The sequence below is a fragment of the Hirundo rustica genome, chromosome 12 (assembly GCF_015227805.2).
Source record: "Hirundo rustica isolate bHirRus1 chromosome 12, bHirRus1.pri.v3, whole genome shotgun sequence".
Lineage (NCBI taxonomy): Eukaryota > Metazoa > Chordata > Aves > Passeriformes > Hirundinidae > Hirundo > Hirundo rustica.
In genome coordinates, this window is record NC_053461.1 from 1,447,986 (window position 1) to 1,462,645 (window position 14,660).

Consider the following 14,660-nt stretch of genomic DNA (forward strand, 5'->3'; position numbering starts at 1 on the left):
CAACTTCACAGACAACTCCTCTAATTTCAGCTGGTGACATTAAACTAAGACAAGGGGCAAGAGTCAAGGGAAGGCCAGAGAAGCCAGGGTGGACTGGGACACTGGAGTTAATGCAGGTGAGATGCTCTCAAGGTTTACTCACACCAACAGCTGTAGCCAGGTTTGTTTTGTGTAAAAGACATTGAACAGGAGGCTCCCGCTGAGGTACCTACCACATGGCTGATAAAACACAGTTAACTAAAAAAAGGAAATAATCTGATAAGCCTGGGGCAGGAAAGTCCTTGGCAGCCGCTGCCATCTCAGGTTTCACCGGGGCTTTCACAGCAGGAGTGTTTGGGAAAACACCTGCTGGTTTCCATGGCTGTGCCTGGAGGTGCAGGGAGACACCTTCTGCAAACAACCCAGGGATCCCAGGGGGAGCGCGGGTGCCTGGGAATCACGGCACTGCCCCGCGCCTGGGGTCTGCACAGGGGCAAAGCAGCGCAGCTGGGCGATGCCCCTTCCACACCGTGCCCTGCACAGATACGCCATATAGCTTAAACTGCTGCCATTCCGTTTTAAAGAAAATAAAAATGGTTTCAGGGGAAAAAAATTAATGGTGTCGAGGTTCTGCCCAAATTTTCATGGCTAGCTGCACAGCCCATGGGCTATTTGGTCTGTTCGGTGTAGTTTCAGTCTGAACTTTACTGACTACATATGAAAAGAATCCGATGTTGTTTTTAACATGCACATTTTAATGAAGCAAATATTTCTATTTAATAAGTTATAAGATACAATTTTACAATCCTGCACTTTATTCCAGTTTATTTTGTTCTTACTTTCTAGTTTACAATGTAGTGAGCATTTCACATTAAGGCACAACAAAAAAGAGCACAGTAAAAAAACCCCCAACCTTCCTTTTTTTCCCAGTAACTGTGGTGGAGAGTAGTACATCCAGACATAATTACAGAACCGTAAGCATTAACTCCTCCCGAGGGACAGCAACATGTCAACAGGTTTTCAACAAATCCTACCTTCTCCAAATTGCAGAGTTTGATCTCATCACGAGAGTTTACTAAAGCCCCAGCAGCTGACAGCAATTCAGATATGTACCTGGGAAGTAGTATGGAGCAATCTGGGACAGAGTCACAAGGAAGTTTCCACTCCCTGACCCTCAGCAGCAACGCCTGTTGCAGCATGAAGGGGACTTCAGGAGAGATGAGGTCGCTTCAGGCATGTCCTTGGACTGAGATACAATAGAACACCTTGCACCAAAGAGGGGTTTGTTCATTTAGATTGCTATTATTGGTATTGCTATTACTGGTAACTTCACAGACCCACCCTGTGTCCCACTGCAGACGTGGGTGCCATTCCCAGGATGGTTTCTTTGCCCCATCTCAGCCACCTGAGGCCTGGCAGCCTCCAGGGAAACCACTGGTCATCTTCTCAGCACACTGCGGTGCTCTGGACTGTAGAGACTCTGGGTCACACAGGTGACAGCCATGCCTGGCTTGGCAAGTTCAGGGGCTTTACAAACCCAACCAACCCAGGGCTTGTTCTTAAATTGAAAAGAGTGTGTGGGGGGGTTACCTGTAAAGTTACAGAAACATCACTAGCATCCCAAGCCTGTTAAAAACCGCATTACTAGCATCATGGCCAAAAAGCTACCTGTCTCTAGAGTTACAAAGCGTTAACATAGAGAGGCTGAAAGCTTACAGGAAGTAAATTTCAGTCTGCTTTTGGTTTACTATAAAAGATAAACTTTTTCTAAATGTAAAACATTAGCAAAGCATTTTCAGGAACATTTTAAATTTGAGTGGTAAAGCTACTTATAATAGCTTTTTATAATGTTAAGTGTTAAAATTGATCAAGTATACAAAGGCAACTATTATAGTACCAGTTTTACCTCATTTCTTTACAGAAAAGAATTTGAACTGGGGACAGCCCAAGTCATATTCCATAACTAAAATGTAAAGTCTCCAGTCAAATAAAATCAGTAGTTAAGATACCCAATTACAAAGACAAATTCCAGTTTTCAATTAACATCTAAAGTCTTTAACATCTGCAAGAGAAATTAGTGTCTAGCCATCCACATGATTCTCCAAACATTAACAGTGACCCGGACAGTACTACAAAGGTACAATTTGAGGAGATATTAAATAAATTGACATTAGGTTGGTAAGTAGGATAGAAGTGAAATGCTTGTAAAAACAGTTACAGGGTTTACGTCTGACTATTGAAATGTGAGCCATGTGTATCTAGAAACTGCATTTTGCAATATGACTGCACCCAGTACAACTCCACATCTGAACTGCAAACGCAGAGACCACCTGGCAGCACATTTATGGAACGGTGACGTGGAAGGGACTGCCAGGAATGTGCTCATCACCCCACTTCACTGCCAGGACATAGTCCCCCCTTTCCTTGACGACGTAAGTGACGTTGTACTGATGGCTGCCCAAATGCTTGATGGACACCTCTTCGCACGGTATTGTAGGTCCGTGGACTCCAACTAGCAGCATGTTGGAACCTACAGCAAAACACACAACTGTTAATATCCCTGAGCTTAAACAAGGCAGCGTGGTTGGGCCATAATATATTGGCTCTGTAACACATGGATTTTGTTATTTTAATTCACAGATTGGTAGCTGAGCCATACCTCAGATTAATTTGCTATAAGAAGGAATTTCGTATTAAAAAGCTTTCAGCCTCATAGATGTGAGGGTTTATCTGTGCTATTTGCCAGACCTGACAGGTTACCACTATCTAAAGTAGAGCACAGGAGCCATCCATGCTGCTTCTGAAAACAAGCTGGTATTGCTCTACAAGTACTTCATCAGAAGTTAATAGCAGGGGCCAGTGGACACAGCTGGCCTGTAATCCACCCACCACAGAGCTCCCAGATGATGATGATGGCATCAAAAGGTTACAGGAACACCATGCATTACACGCTACAATGCACCACAAGGGATGCTTAAGTTCAGCAATCTGTTTGTTCTCATGCCATAATCCTGTGGTTCTTTCGGTGCACCTGGCTCAGATGAAGCCATTTGGAGAGGAACTAGCATCTTTACAGCCTCTGTATTAGGACGGACTTGGTGAGCACAGTACAGTATTTAGCATTTTTCTTTCGTACCAGATAATTACCTCAAGCTCTGAATTTTAACTCTGCAAGTTGGTTTAGGGAAAAAAAATGGCCAGCTAAACCACCGACCCTGAACATCCAAATGGTTCTTGTATCCATACCTGCTTTGCTGCAGTCCACAGAGAAGGAGCTTTTCTGACCCACAAAAGCCTTTGAGAGTCCTGCTCCCCGGGAAACCACTTTGCTGGCATCCGAGGTGGATTTGGGAATGGCACTATAGCAGGTTTCAGTCGATGACCTTGTCACCGACTCTACCAGGATGGAAGAGGTTTCGTTGGCACTGCCTGGGCTAACCAGTCGCTGCCCTGGAAACAGAAAAGGTTTCTGACATTCAGATTTGCCCCATCTGAAAGGCATTCACAAGGACATTTTGAAACTCTCCTAATGACTAGCATGCATTCTGCATCCAAAATGCATTTTTGCAGAGGAGCAATCTCCTACTTAGGCTTTTAAGCTGACATCTCCCAGCACCACTGGCAACAATCCCATCCCAGAGCACTCAAGTGGCTAAAGGACCACAGGAACTTCAGGATTCATTAAGCAAAGCGGGTTGCTTAAGAAGAGTTAATTGTGCTCCAATCACCAAATGCCAAAAATTACTTGAGTTGGCAGAAAAGCAGGTGCAATTTTGCAATAACCCATTTTGAAAGCAGAGCCTGTCCCGGCCTGGGGGAGTGCTGTCCCTGCCACCCTCTCCTGAGAGCATCACCCTGCTACGGGCACCACAAGTTCAGGGGCAGCAGTAGAGATGAGCTTCAGCCTGTGCTTAAACACAGTGCTGGAAAGAGAACAGGCTTCCTAAACCAGACTTCCTCACTTCAGCTAGGAGCTTCTCAGACATCACTGACCTTTGGCTAGGTGACACCTGTACCAAAGTGAGACCAAGAGAGGCAACACATGCTACAGGTGAGCAGGTTTCAGGCTTTGAGGGTAGGAAGAAATGGGTAAATAAGTCATATTTCCCTGCGACCCATGCAAGACCCTAGCACTAGATCAGGACTTAATACTAGCCCATAAAGCTGCTTTATGGCCCACCACTGAGTCAAGCTGCCAAGCCTCCGTGACTACTGCTTTTGTAGCTGCTCCTGAGACCCCTCATCTAGGCTTTAGAGGTGATGGGAAGAAATGTTTTGCTTCTCATGGTTTTGGGCATCTAAACCAGAACACCACATTGTCTCGGGAGGATATTTTTACTGAATGACATGACCTGCTTCAGGCACAGAGTAAATACTAGTTAGCTTTTTACCTGTAACCTTTGCCTTGAAAGGGCTGCCCACTATGTGGTTAGGTCCACCATATTTAACTCCAATTAAATAGTTTCCTGGAGCCATGGGTGTGTACATGACTTTGTAACCTTCTGGAGTTTCCTGGCAGTCCATTTTCACCTTTGATGGCCCTTCAATTGTAACAGAGAGGGTACCTGGACCAGCCTTGGTCGTGTTAATGAAAAACTCCGATTGCAGTCCTAGAAAGACGTAGCACAGTGAGACACACTCTTCCTCACACCCGATGATACACACGCAGCCTCAGGCATTAAATAAGGGGTAATTCAGTGCAAGATCAGCCTGCCCAGGGCTGCAGGCAGGGAGGGACACCACATCCACCCGAGCAGCCTGGCACAGGCCAGCCCAAATGGAGCTCTGCACCACTGGCAGCCTCCCCAGCTTCATCCTGCTCCCTCCTCCAGCTAGGTTATGTGACTGTGTGGGAGAAGGAGTAATGAGAGCCATTCAGGACTCAAATGGAAGTAATTTGGTATCAAAAAACTGGCTTAGAGAGAAAACAAGAGCTTTTCTGCTGGGCATCAGAGTCCACACCCACACAGCTCCAGCAAGGCTAAGTTTGGGAGAGCTCACAGCTGTCTGACTGCCTGGACTACAAATCAGCAGTGAAGAGACCACAAGAAAGCAGGAAAGACAAGGGGCAGGAGATGGCCTGGAGGAGACACAGGTGCTTGAACTGCTTGGCAACGGCACTCCAAGCAGTTTGTGGAAACAAAAGCTCGTTTAATTACAGCGTCTGGTTAACACAGCTGAATTATTGCTGCTAATACTAAGCCAATGACACAATGCCGGCAACACAAGAAAAAAATTAAGTAAGGCTTTCAGCCTCCAAATAATTTATTGTCAGACTCTGGCCTCAAATATTTATGATCTTTGAGCTGTCGCATGAGACACTGTTGAGGAAGAATAAAGTGCTCGGGCTCACTCGAAGCCAGGATGGCCATGGGAAAGTTTACTGCTGCTGCTGCTGCGACGGAAGCATGAAGATGTGGGAATACACTCGGGAGAAGTTTCTAGCCTCCCCACAAAAGAGGCTGCTGTGTCGCAATGCTGGAAGAGCCCAGCTCCCACAGAGGATTGTGCCATCTTCCAGTGCTCCAGCAGCCCATGGCCCTGGCACCGCCACCCTGGGGAGGTCAGGCATCAGCCCACAATGCCCCGCTCAACTGGAAAGAAGTTCATTCTCAAAGCCAGCAAGCTCCACAGCTTCTTGCTAAGAGCTCTTGCTCCAGAGGCAACTGCTTTTTGCTGTGCCCCAGATGAAGGCTTGCATTGTTGGAGGCTGCAGACGCTCAGCCCTCCCAGGGGGACGGTTCAGGTGCTCAGCCACTGAAACCTCTACACTGAGTCATTGTTCTGAAACGCTGCTCAGCAGCTCCCAGGGCACTGCGCTTTTGGCAGTGCCGAGGATTCAGCAGCGGGGCACAGAGCAGCTTTGCTGAAATGAAACAGTCTATTTAGATTGAAAACAACCCCGAGCACCTTTATAGATGAAGAAACATTCCTCTGTCCCTGATGCATCACTGGCTGGTATTAATGAGTGCTTTTGTTTCCACCTATTAAAGGAGCTCAAGCTACATCTTTATTTTATAGAGTGTATCTGCATGTTTCCAAAACCAACTGCTTGGTTCCTCCAGAACAGCAAAAGCTTTGACTGAATAACTGCAGTACTTTTTTTTTCACAGGGAGAAAAAAGGTACGAAATGGAATCCACAGGAGACAGCAGTGGATACGACAAAATGAACTAGCAGTGGATAGGATAGAATGAACTACACAACAAAGGGAGAGAAAAATAATCATTTTACTCTGCTATTTACCTGTGTGTGGCCTGAGCAAGAACACAAATAAATCAAAGTGCAGATCCTGGAATGTTTTTATACTTACTAAGGGCACAAATCATAGAAATGAAAAAACAAACCCTAAACCCTACATTCTTGAGTTGAGAACTATCAGATGAGGCAGCCACAGAAGACAACGAGGTCTCAGATTTCCAAGAAGCTGTTCACGCTGCATCTGGAGCACGCACAGCACACTACCAACAGAACAACCCACCTTCTCCCTAGGGTTTACATATCCTACTACATGTCACTTGAGACTTCTTAGAGGTGCAAGCACCGAAGGGAAGGTAACATACCCATTTAATTAACACAAGTTAAACAAGATTCCTTCATCTCTAGAAAGCCAACTCAGACATTAAGTTCATGTGTGGAAGGGAGCCAGAGCATCTCCGGAGCTCGAGGGACCACCAGCGTGGAGATACGCTAACTGGCAGAGCTGTAGTCCAGCTGCTAACCAGCAGTTCAGTGAATGCACGTTGCAGTTGCCCATTTACAGAAGTTTTAAGTTTGTTAAGGCTCAGTATAGGCTGCGGACTTGTGAATGATGGTTATAAAGACATCAGAAGCATGCTAGAGAGCAAAATTAGCCTGCACTCAGGTCAGCAGAGAACGTGTGTTAGTTGAGCTGCCTTAGCAGGTGATGTACACGTATGCCTGGGAATAGGCTGTGTGTCTCAAAGCCCCAGCACAAGCGGTCTGTAGGAGGAGGGTTACCCGTGGTGCCGCTCTCCAGGCCGGATCCGTAGGCCATGACCAGGGCGGGGTTGCCCGCCTGGCCCGGCTCGCCCACGCGCACTTTGAACGGGCTGCCCACCACGTGGCTCCCGTTGAACTTCACGTCGATGGAGTGGATGCCGTTCTCGTGGGGGATGAACCGAACGGCGTATTTATCTGCAACAGAGAAGGGGCTCTGCTGACAAATCAGAGGCAACGACCTCACCGTGAACCACTAATTAAACCCAACGCGGGGCCGATTAGCAACCTGAGCTTCTGAAAGCCTTCGACATATTTAGGTCCCAGTTTAAGTGAACTCAGCCACACGAGGTGATAAACTTGTATTTAAGCAGGAAAATGCTGTATTTATCACAGAAGGTGTTACAGCTTGTGTTTTCACCTTGTTCACTAGCACTTGATCTCAACTGTCATCTAGTCTGAGGGTTATTTGCCTCACTCGTGCCCTAAACATGAAAACTGAATCACACCCCAATCTGTTGGCAGTTGAGGGAGCTGTGTGTAGAAGAAAAGCAGCTGGTCAGAGCAAGCCAGATCTTACCAGTGAGCTGAGTGTGCTGCTCTGATACCACACCTGTATCTAATAAAGTCATTTAGCAATTTGCTGATGTTTCACATTTTTGACTGCACGTTAACTCAGAGGCAGGAGTGATCTCCCTCAGCTGGACAGCTGCTGTCTGTTCACAGTACAGACCATAACTCATACAGACTTCAAGTGAAAAAGAAAAGCTCATTGCTGAAACAGGTATTGAGCTTTCTGCAGTGTTTGCTTATAGACAGTTTCCTTGACATTTCATGTGAAGGAGTGGGTGTGAGTTAAAAATAAACTATTAGTCAAAGATTGAAGCATAGCTTTAAGAAATAAACTTCTTCCCTGGTTAAATTCAACAACCACATCATATTTAATTTATTACTAAGGTCACTGTACCTTCATTGGCAAGCCAAGACTTAAAACAACTTACAGAAGTTGGGGCTCAGTCAGTTCACAGAAAAACACAGACATAACCCTGACTGAACAGCTCTTGACGCAAAAAAGTTGCTTGTTTTCCAAGCACCAGGCTCATCCCTAGGACACACTATTTGTAAGCCAAAGGAACTGAATTCCCTATGTGGCAGCACGTGCTCTGGAGGGCATGCAATTGTTTTATCCTCATCAAGATGTGCTCACCTGGCTCCAGCTCAGACACATGGCACTCTTCGACAGCTCCGGAGGGGCTGTGGACTTTAGCATCGATCTTGCCCTTTGCCCCATTCAGCCTTATAGCAAAGGATGCTGGCTGATTAACTTTTAATCCAGACTCCTGAGAATGCAACAGTCAGATTATCAAATCCAAACTTTCATTTCAGACAGCACAAGATTTGTGGCAGGGAAATAACCACTTCACCATGAGGACCTTTTGGATTTTAACAAAGGCATAAAGTTGTGTCTTGCATTAATTTGCAAATCAGAAGCTCTCTCCCTCTTAGGGGGTGGCTGATTCAGGAGTCACCCACATTGGCTAGGCTGACTGTTCCCATGGTAACAGGCTGTTTCGGGAAGCCAGATGATTGCCCCACATCAAGGAGAGGCAGGTTTACAAAACCAGTCACCCATTATCACTGAGGTCAAGCCTCAGCATTCAGGCACTTGATTTAAAGGATGCTTAAGCTGTGGCTCCATTTTCAGCCCATTCATTCATTCCAGATTCATTCAGGGAAAAGCCTCTGATAATCCAAATGTCTGAAAGAGTAATATGCATGTTTATATTTACCACAAGAGGCTGCATTTAGAACGCCACCACAAGACCGTCTCAAACATGAGAAAGTCATTTAAAACACAAAACCAGATGTTGTGGTGCTGTCAGGCCATTGGTGGAAGGTGAGGCAGCTCCACATCTGAGCCATCAGAGTGGTCCTCGACCAGCACAGCCCATGCAGCTATCCAGCAACATCATCTCACATTTTACATACTTTACCTCATTTTGTTTTCAACTAAATCCTGAAGAGAGAAATAAATGCAACTGAGTAGAACTGAGGTACAACACATAAACAAGTCCCTGATGGGGGCTCAGTGGAGGTTGATGCTGCACAATGGACTGTGTTACAGAATACTCAGCTTTATCTGCCTCTCCAGGACTTAATTGAAGTGAGTATGCCTGTCAAAGAGTCTTTAAATGAAACACAAGGCAAACATCAATACCACAGTGACTAATTAACACCCTTGTAACTCCTGGTTAGAAGAGATACTATCGGATAAGGCTGTCATGGTTCGTTTACACAGCTGAGGTGGAGAATTCCCCTGCAGCCCAGGCAAACTCCTGGGTATCACAGCTGGGACACAACCAAAAAAAGCCTAAACTGAAGTACTAATCACCACTCAAGGAGGACTGAGGTACAGTATATTTAGACACAGATTCTCAGTCTCACATCCAAGCTTCAGGCTTTGGAGATTTCAGTCAGGCCTTTAATGTCACTTGTATTTTAATGCCTGTAACCACACACGCATACACAAATTATATGGCGAGGTTACCAGATGAACCCAGACCAGCTACAAAGCTGTGATTCACTCTGAGATTCACTACCTTTCATGAATCATCTGAGCTGTGACTCTGTGGTTTTGTGCTATCAGCCAGAGCAAATCTGCACCCTGACCTCATGGTGGGGCCACCTCTGTCTGCCTGGCCAGGCTGCAGTGATGTCCCAGCCATGCAGCCCTGTGCTACCTCACCCATGGAAATGCAGCTCTTCAGGCACGTGCCAAATGAGGAACTTGGTACCAGCATGATCACTGGTGGTTCACCTCTAAATTTCAGTTCTCCTTGTCATTCCCCCTAGCTAATGCCATGGGAAACAAGTCTTAGTTCCCCCAGTGCTATTTCTGGAGCCTTTTATCTGTAATTCCCCAGTGTTACCACTTGTAACACACTCAACTGAGCCTTCTGCCTTTGAATTCTGGCTAGCCCGAGTTACCCAGGGGCCAGCTGCCAAAAATTTCTCTGGCTGCAAGCTGAGCTTGAAAACAAGCACCAGCCAAGACAAGGCTATTACTAAGAAGAAGGGACAACCATTTTGGTTTTGGAGAACAAGGACAAAATCAGTCTCTGTGGTAAGTGATAGAGATGTTTCCTTATGTCTCACCTGAAGACTAGTGACAGTGAGCCTGCGAGCATCATCGGAGGGGGCGATGACAGGAACCAGGTAGGGGCTTTCGGGAATGTGCTCATCATTGAACTTTATGGACACCTCATAGTTGCCTGCAGAGAGAGGAGAAGCGGTGAGTGGCCTTAGTTTCTTTGAAAGTCACAATCAGTGTCGTTTCCACGTGATTTGGTCTCAGGACATACCTGGCTCTTGAACTATATATGATGCACCGCAAGATCCATCTTTATGGTCATCAAAGGTGATTTCTGCTTTACTTGGGCCTTCTACAGCAATAGACAGTCCTCCAGCTCCAGCTTCCCGTGTCCATATGCTGAACTCAGCTGTTGAGGCACACGAGAGCACACCCAAGAGTAAGTCTGCTGCTGTTGCTGGGTTGCAGCTACCTCCTAACAGACTGTAAAGTTCCACTTGAGCTTATTTCAAGAATGGTAGCTCATCCCCCACCATCCTGGGAGATACTGCTTAAGCAGCTTCTCCAGAAGGCTCCTGTTAGCCAAAACACTGCACTGCAGCCCTGCACACAGCAGATTCTGGAGCCCACTGAGGGCAGAGGACTCACCTGGCACACCTGTCTCTCCACGCTCCAGCCCCGGGCCTCCAGCTCTCACTTTATGAGCTCCTCCCTCGCCCAGTGGCCCCACGGTGAACTGGAAGGGGCTGCCTGGCACCGGCTGCCCTTTGTATTTGACATCCACAGTGTGGACCCCCATTTCTTGTGGAACAAAGCGGACACAGTAGGTGTTTTTGTCACACTCTACAATTTCGGCATCAAAGTTTCTCCCAGAGGGACTGGTTACCTGAGCTGTCATATCAGCACAATCAATTTCTAGCAAGAAGAAAATAGAAAAATGCAAATTAGAAAGTGACAAAGGGTTTTGGAAGCCAGAGCTGAGCTCAAGCAATTACCCAGTACAAATATGAGATGCCCACTGTATACTCAGCTGTGTGCTTCTGAGCAAAAAACTTGGCCAGCTGCAGCTCTCCAGGTGCTACAGAGGCAGATGAAGTGGCTGGGTAAGTGCAGCCAGCTAAGCCTGGCCTACATGATTCACAATTTCCAGACAGCAGTACAAACATTTAACAGCCAACCTGATCTTAAAACCCTGCAGCCAGAGTGAGCTGTGCAGCCCATTCTCCAGCCTGCTGTACACAGAATAAATTAATTTAAGGCTTCACCAATATTTATTCCTCCATGTGTTGATAATGGTTAAGCTTATTTTTAACTGTTTGAAAAGACACATTACCAGTGTTTCTTCCTTAAGCTATGTTAATATGAGGATGTCTTTACAAAACTGAAGTTTGTATTTTCCCTGCTTCAAGTACCCCATGCTACATAGGGTACAAGCTGTGGTTTTGGGGATAAGGATGTTGTTGCTTACCTGAGATTTTTAGGTTCAGATCACATATGCTTCCTACTGTTGCAACAGAGGGAGCCCGTCTTGTTCGTGTGATGCTTTCCTTAACTCTTCCTTCACCACTGATCTTCACACTAAATGGGCTGCCTGTAAGTATCACAGCAAGTCATTCCCCCTCTGCTTATTACACATGCCACCAAAGGCAGAAATAAAAGCTTCTTTTGACTTGTAGGGGATCATAGGGAAACTTCTATACCCAACTAACAGTCAGGCCCAAGTCAAATACACCCACGTAACCAAAACAGTTTTGGATGCTTGCTGCTTGGGAAGAACCACCTTGAATTTTTGGGACTTAAGGTCTAAGCCAGATCACACAGCCCACACACAGTTCCAGAGCACTGGTCAGCCAGATAAGACTTCTGTTGTACTAATCAAAAATTTGCCCAACACGTCTGCTTACCTGGAATGTGTTCGTCTGCAAATTTAGTGGACACAATGTACACACCAGGCACAGTTGGAAAATAGGACACCCTGCAAGTTCCATCTTCTAGATCTTCAGTTTGGATCTCTACCTTGCTGGGTCCTTCAACTGCCAAGGAGATCCCACCATAACCTACAATATAGGTAAGACAGCCTCAGATTTCCAAAGTTCTACTCTAAACTGACATAAAATAGTCCAAACGCATAGCAGGTGCTAGTTGGTAGATTTGTATCATAATGGGCACATGGGAGGTGCACGATGCCTAAATGGCATTTCTGTACTCCTAATCAGTCAGATGCACAGCATGCATTCAGCTCCTAAAATTGTCTGACTATATCCCTTTTATTTCAATTATGTTGAGAAGTTATCTATCAAGCTAAAAAGTTATCCAAGGGTCCACATTAAACCAACAGGGAAATAAGTCTCTTCTTAATTTCCTTCTTGCTATACCAAAAGATAATTAGAGTCAGCACCACCCCAGTGACCATCCCTGTTGGTTGTAAGCAAGGCCTTACAAAGCATATTCCAAGTTAATAGCACTGTCTGTGGTTAATAACTGACAATAATGACTGTGTTTAATGGCAGCTGCTGCTTTGCAGTTTGCACGCTGAGGGAGGCCATGATCTTGTGTAGAGTAAATATATATTTCATAACATCTCATGGTCCGTTTGTGAGCGAACTAACCAGCATCTCTTGTGTCTACAATGAAGTCACACATTTCAAAGGTTCGTCCTTCTACCAAGCCACGTCCGAAAACTCTTGCCCGTCTGGCATCCCCGATCTCAGACTGGACCACCATGATTGTCACAGGGCTGTTTGGTACGTGGCTCCCGTTCTTCTTGATGCTAACCAGATGTTCTCCTACTTCCCGTGGAATGAATGAGATGCCTACAAAGCAGAGAAATGTGAGAAATTTGTTCTGTTTTTGCTCATGTTATACTTGATTTAAATGCCTTAATCACACCGAGAAATTAAATACTGGAAGAGCACTCTCTTTACTCATGTTGAAGTGTTGCTCTCAAGTGGACCACAAAGACATTAATATGTGCTAACAAAACCCACTTTAGGTGCAACCTGGCATGTCACATGCAAGCTAAGACAAGAGGCCATTCCTCATACTTTTCTGCCCTTGGACAACTGTAGCAAACACTATCAACTACTTGGTTGGACAACACTCTTCTGGGAAGAAGCACAAAAGTCAGTCATTTTACACAGCAAAGCAAACTGAAGTAAAGGCTATCACAGTAATCTCTCAGAGCTTACCAATGTGGTTATTGGGCAGCCTCTTCAGAAGACAAGGCTCATCACGACCAGATGGGGCTTTAATGCTGGCTGTCAGGAGACTGAGATCAGTCTCATTGATGTCCAGCATGAAGTCAGCAGCAGAACCAAGCTTAACCTGAGACCGTCTTCTGTTATCATCTGAACACATAAAGAGAAATGAGTCACAAAACATTACAAGATTAAGTGCAGAACAAGTCAGAAGACTTCAAATTCCTGCCACAAACCAGGTTCCCCATGCTATCTGAGGTTAATTTTTAATATGAAGTGCTTCCACAAGTTTAAACTTTATACCTGTGATCTTGGCTGTGAATGGACTGCCTGGGATGTGTTTGTCATTGTATTTGACCAGGATGCTGTAGTTCCCAGGCAGAGTAGGCAGGTACGTGACTGTGCATGTCCCATCTTTGTTATCAATGCAACTGATCTCTGCTTTTGAAGGTCCTTCAATTGCCAAGTCCAGCCCACCTAGGAAAAAAGTAATCTTTGTGAACACCTGGTCCAAAAATTTGGTCCAAAGAGAAATATCCAGTACCTTGTACTGAAAATGGAGCTTAAATGCATGTTTTCAAAGGACAGCAGCAAAACCAGCTCAGACCAATCCACTAACGCCACAGTTCTATTCAGTCTTCAGATTCACCTAACAGTGATTCCACACCCAGTCATCATCCACTAGATTTAAGCTGCTTTCAGTTTATTTTTCAACTGAACAAGTAATTTGCCCCCTATACCACAGGGTACATCTACTGCTCTCAGGAAGGGGCAATAAATCAGTTTCTTCTGCAAGTTACCGCCTGATACTTGCATAAGTCATTTGTGTCACATCAGAGATACGTAGTTGGACAGATGAATGTAAATTAAAGCCAATGTGCATTACACTACCAAGAAGTTCCTTACTTAGGGTAGGATGAGTTTGAAGAATGACTTACCCTCTCCTGCATCTTCTGTGACAATGGTGAAAGTTGCTGGTTTATTCGCAACCCCATAAATGAGGCCAGGCCCATAAGCAGAGACACTGCCGCTGTTGGGGTAATTGACATAGAACTGCAGAGGGCTCTCTAAAGGAGAAAAAAACCAAAAAGGAGCACTTTTAAGGATGAATGGTCTGGACCACAAGAACTGATACCCATGTTCTTGAATGCCCTTCTCATTATATGGTATCTGAAAAACCTTATTGTGACTGTAATGCACTTAAGAACCAAATAAGCCTCCATTTCCATCCTCAAAAGACACATTTCCACAATTTGTGCCACATTCATTAATGGAAGAGTAAGTGTTACTTTAGTTACCAGAGATACACTTAAAGGATGTCGTAAAGAGTCTTGTTCATTGCAAGTTTATTTTTAGTACATTAAATTAGAACATGACTCAGAAGCAGGCTTTCAGTTCAGGCACTGATTCTGAATTTTGGTAGCCCAGAATTAG

General features: G+C 45.3%; 1 protein-coding gene across 5 annotated transcripts in view; it reads right to left on the bottom strand.

Moving 5' to 3' along the window:
* Positions 1–713: 713 nt before the first annotated feature.
* The window catches only part of FLNB (filamin B), a 71,176-nt gene continuing 57,229 nt past the window's right edge, over positions 714–14,660 (bottom strand). For 3 of the 5 annotated variants that reach the window (XM_040076430.1, XM_040076429.1, XM_040076433.2), the window contains 14 exons: positions 14,165–14,293; positions 13,530–13,703; positions 13,218–13,376; positions 12,639–12,842; positions 11,934–12,086; positions 11,498–11,620; positions 10,678–10,944; positions 10,301–10,438; positions 10,095–10,210; positions 8,146–8,278; positions 6,960–7,136; positions 4,371–4,589; positions 3,226–3,429; positions 714–2,509 (listed from right to left, as the gene is read on the bottom strand). In XM_040076430.1, coding sequence (XP_039932364.1) covers positions 2,322–2,509; positions 3,226–3,429; positions 4,371–4,589; positions 6,960–7,136; positions 8,146–8,278; positions 10,095–10,210; positions 10,301–10,438; positions 10,678–10,944; positions 11,498–11,620; positions 11,934–12,086; positions 12,639–12,842; positions 13,218–13,376; positions 13,530–13,703; positions 14,165–14,293 — 2,384 coding nt within the window. In that variant the 3' untranslated portion in view covers positions 714–2,321. The remainder of the gene's footprint in view (positions 2,510–3,225; positions 3,430–4,370; positions 4,590–6,959; positions 7,137–8,145; positions 8,279–10,094; positions 10,211–10,300; positions 10,439–10,677; positions 10,945–11,497; positions 11,621–11,933; positions 12,087–12,638; positions 12,843–13,217; positions 13,377–13,529; positions 13,704–14,164; positions 14,294–14,660) is intronic. The other 2 variants (XM_040076432.1, XM_040076431.1) reach the window with 1 other exon arrangement.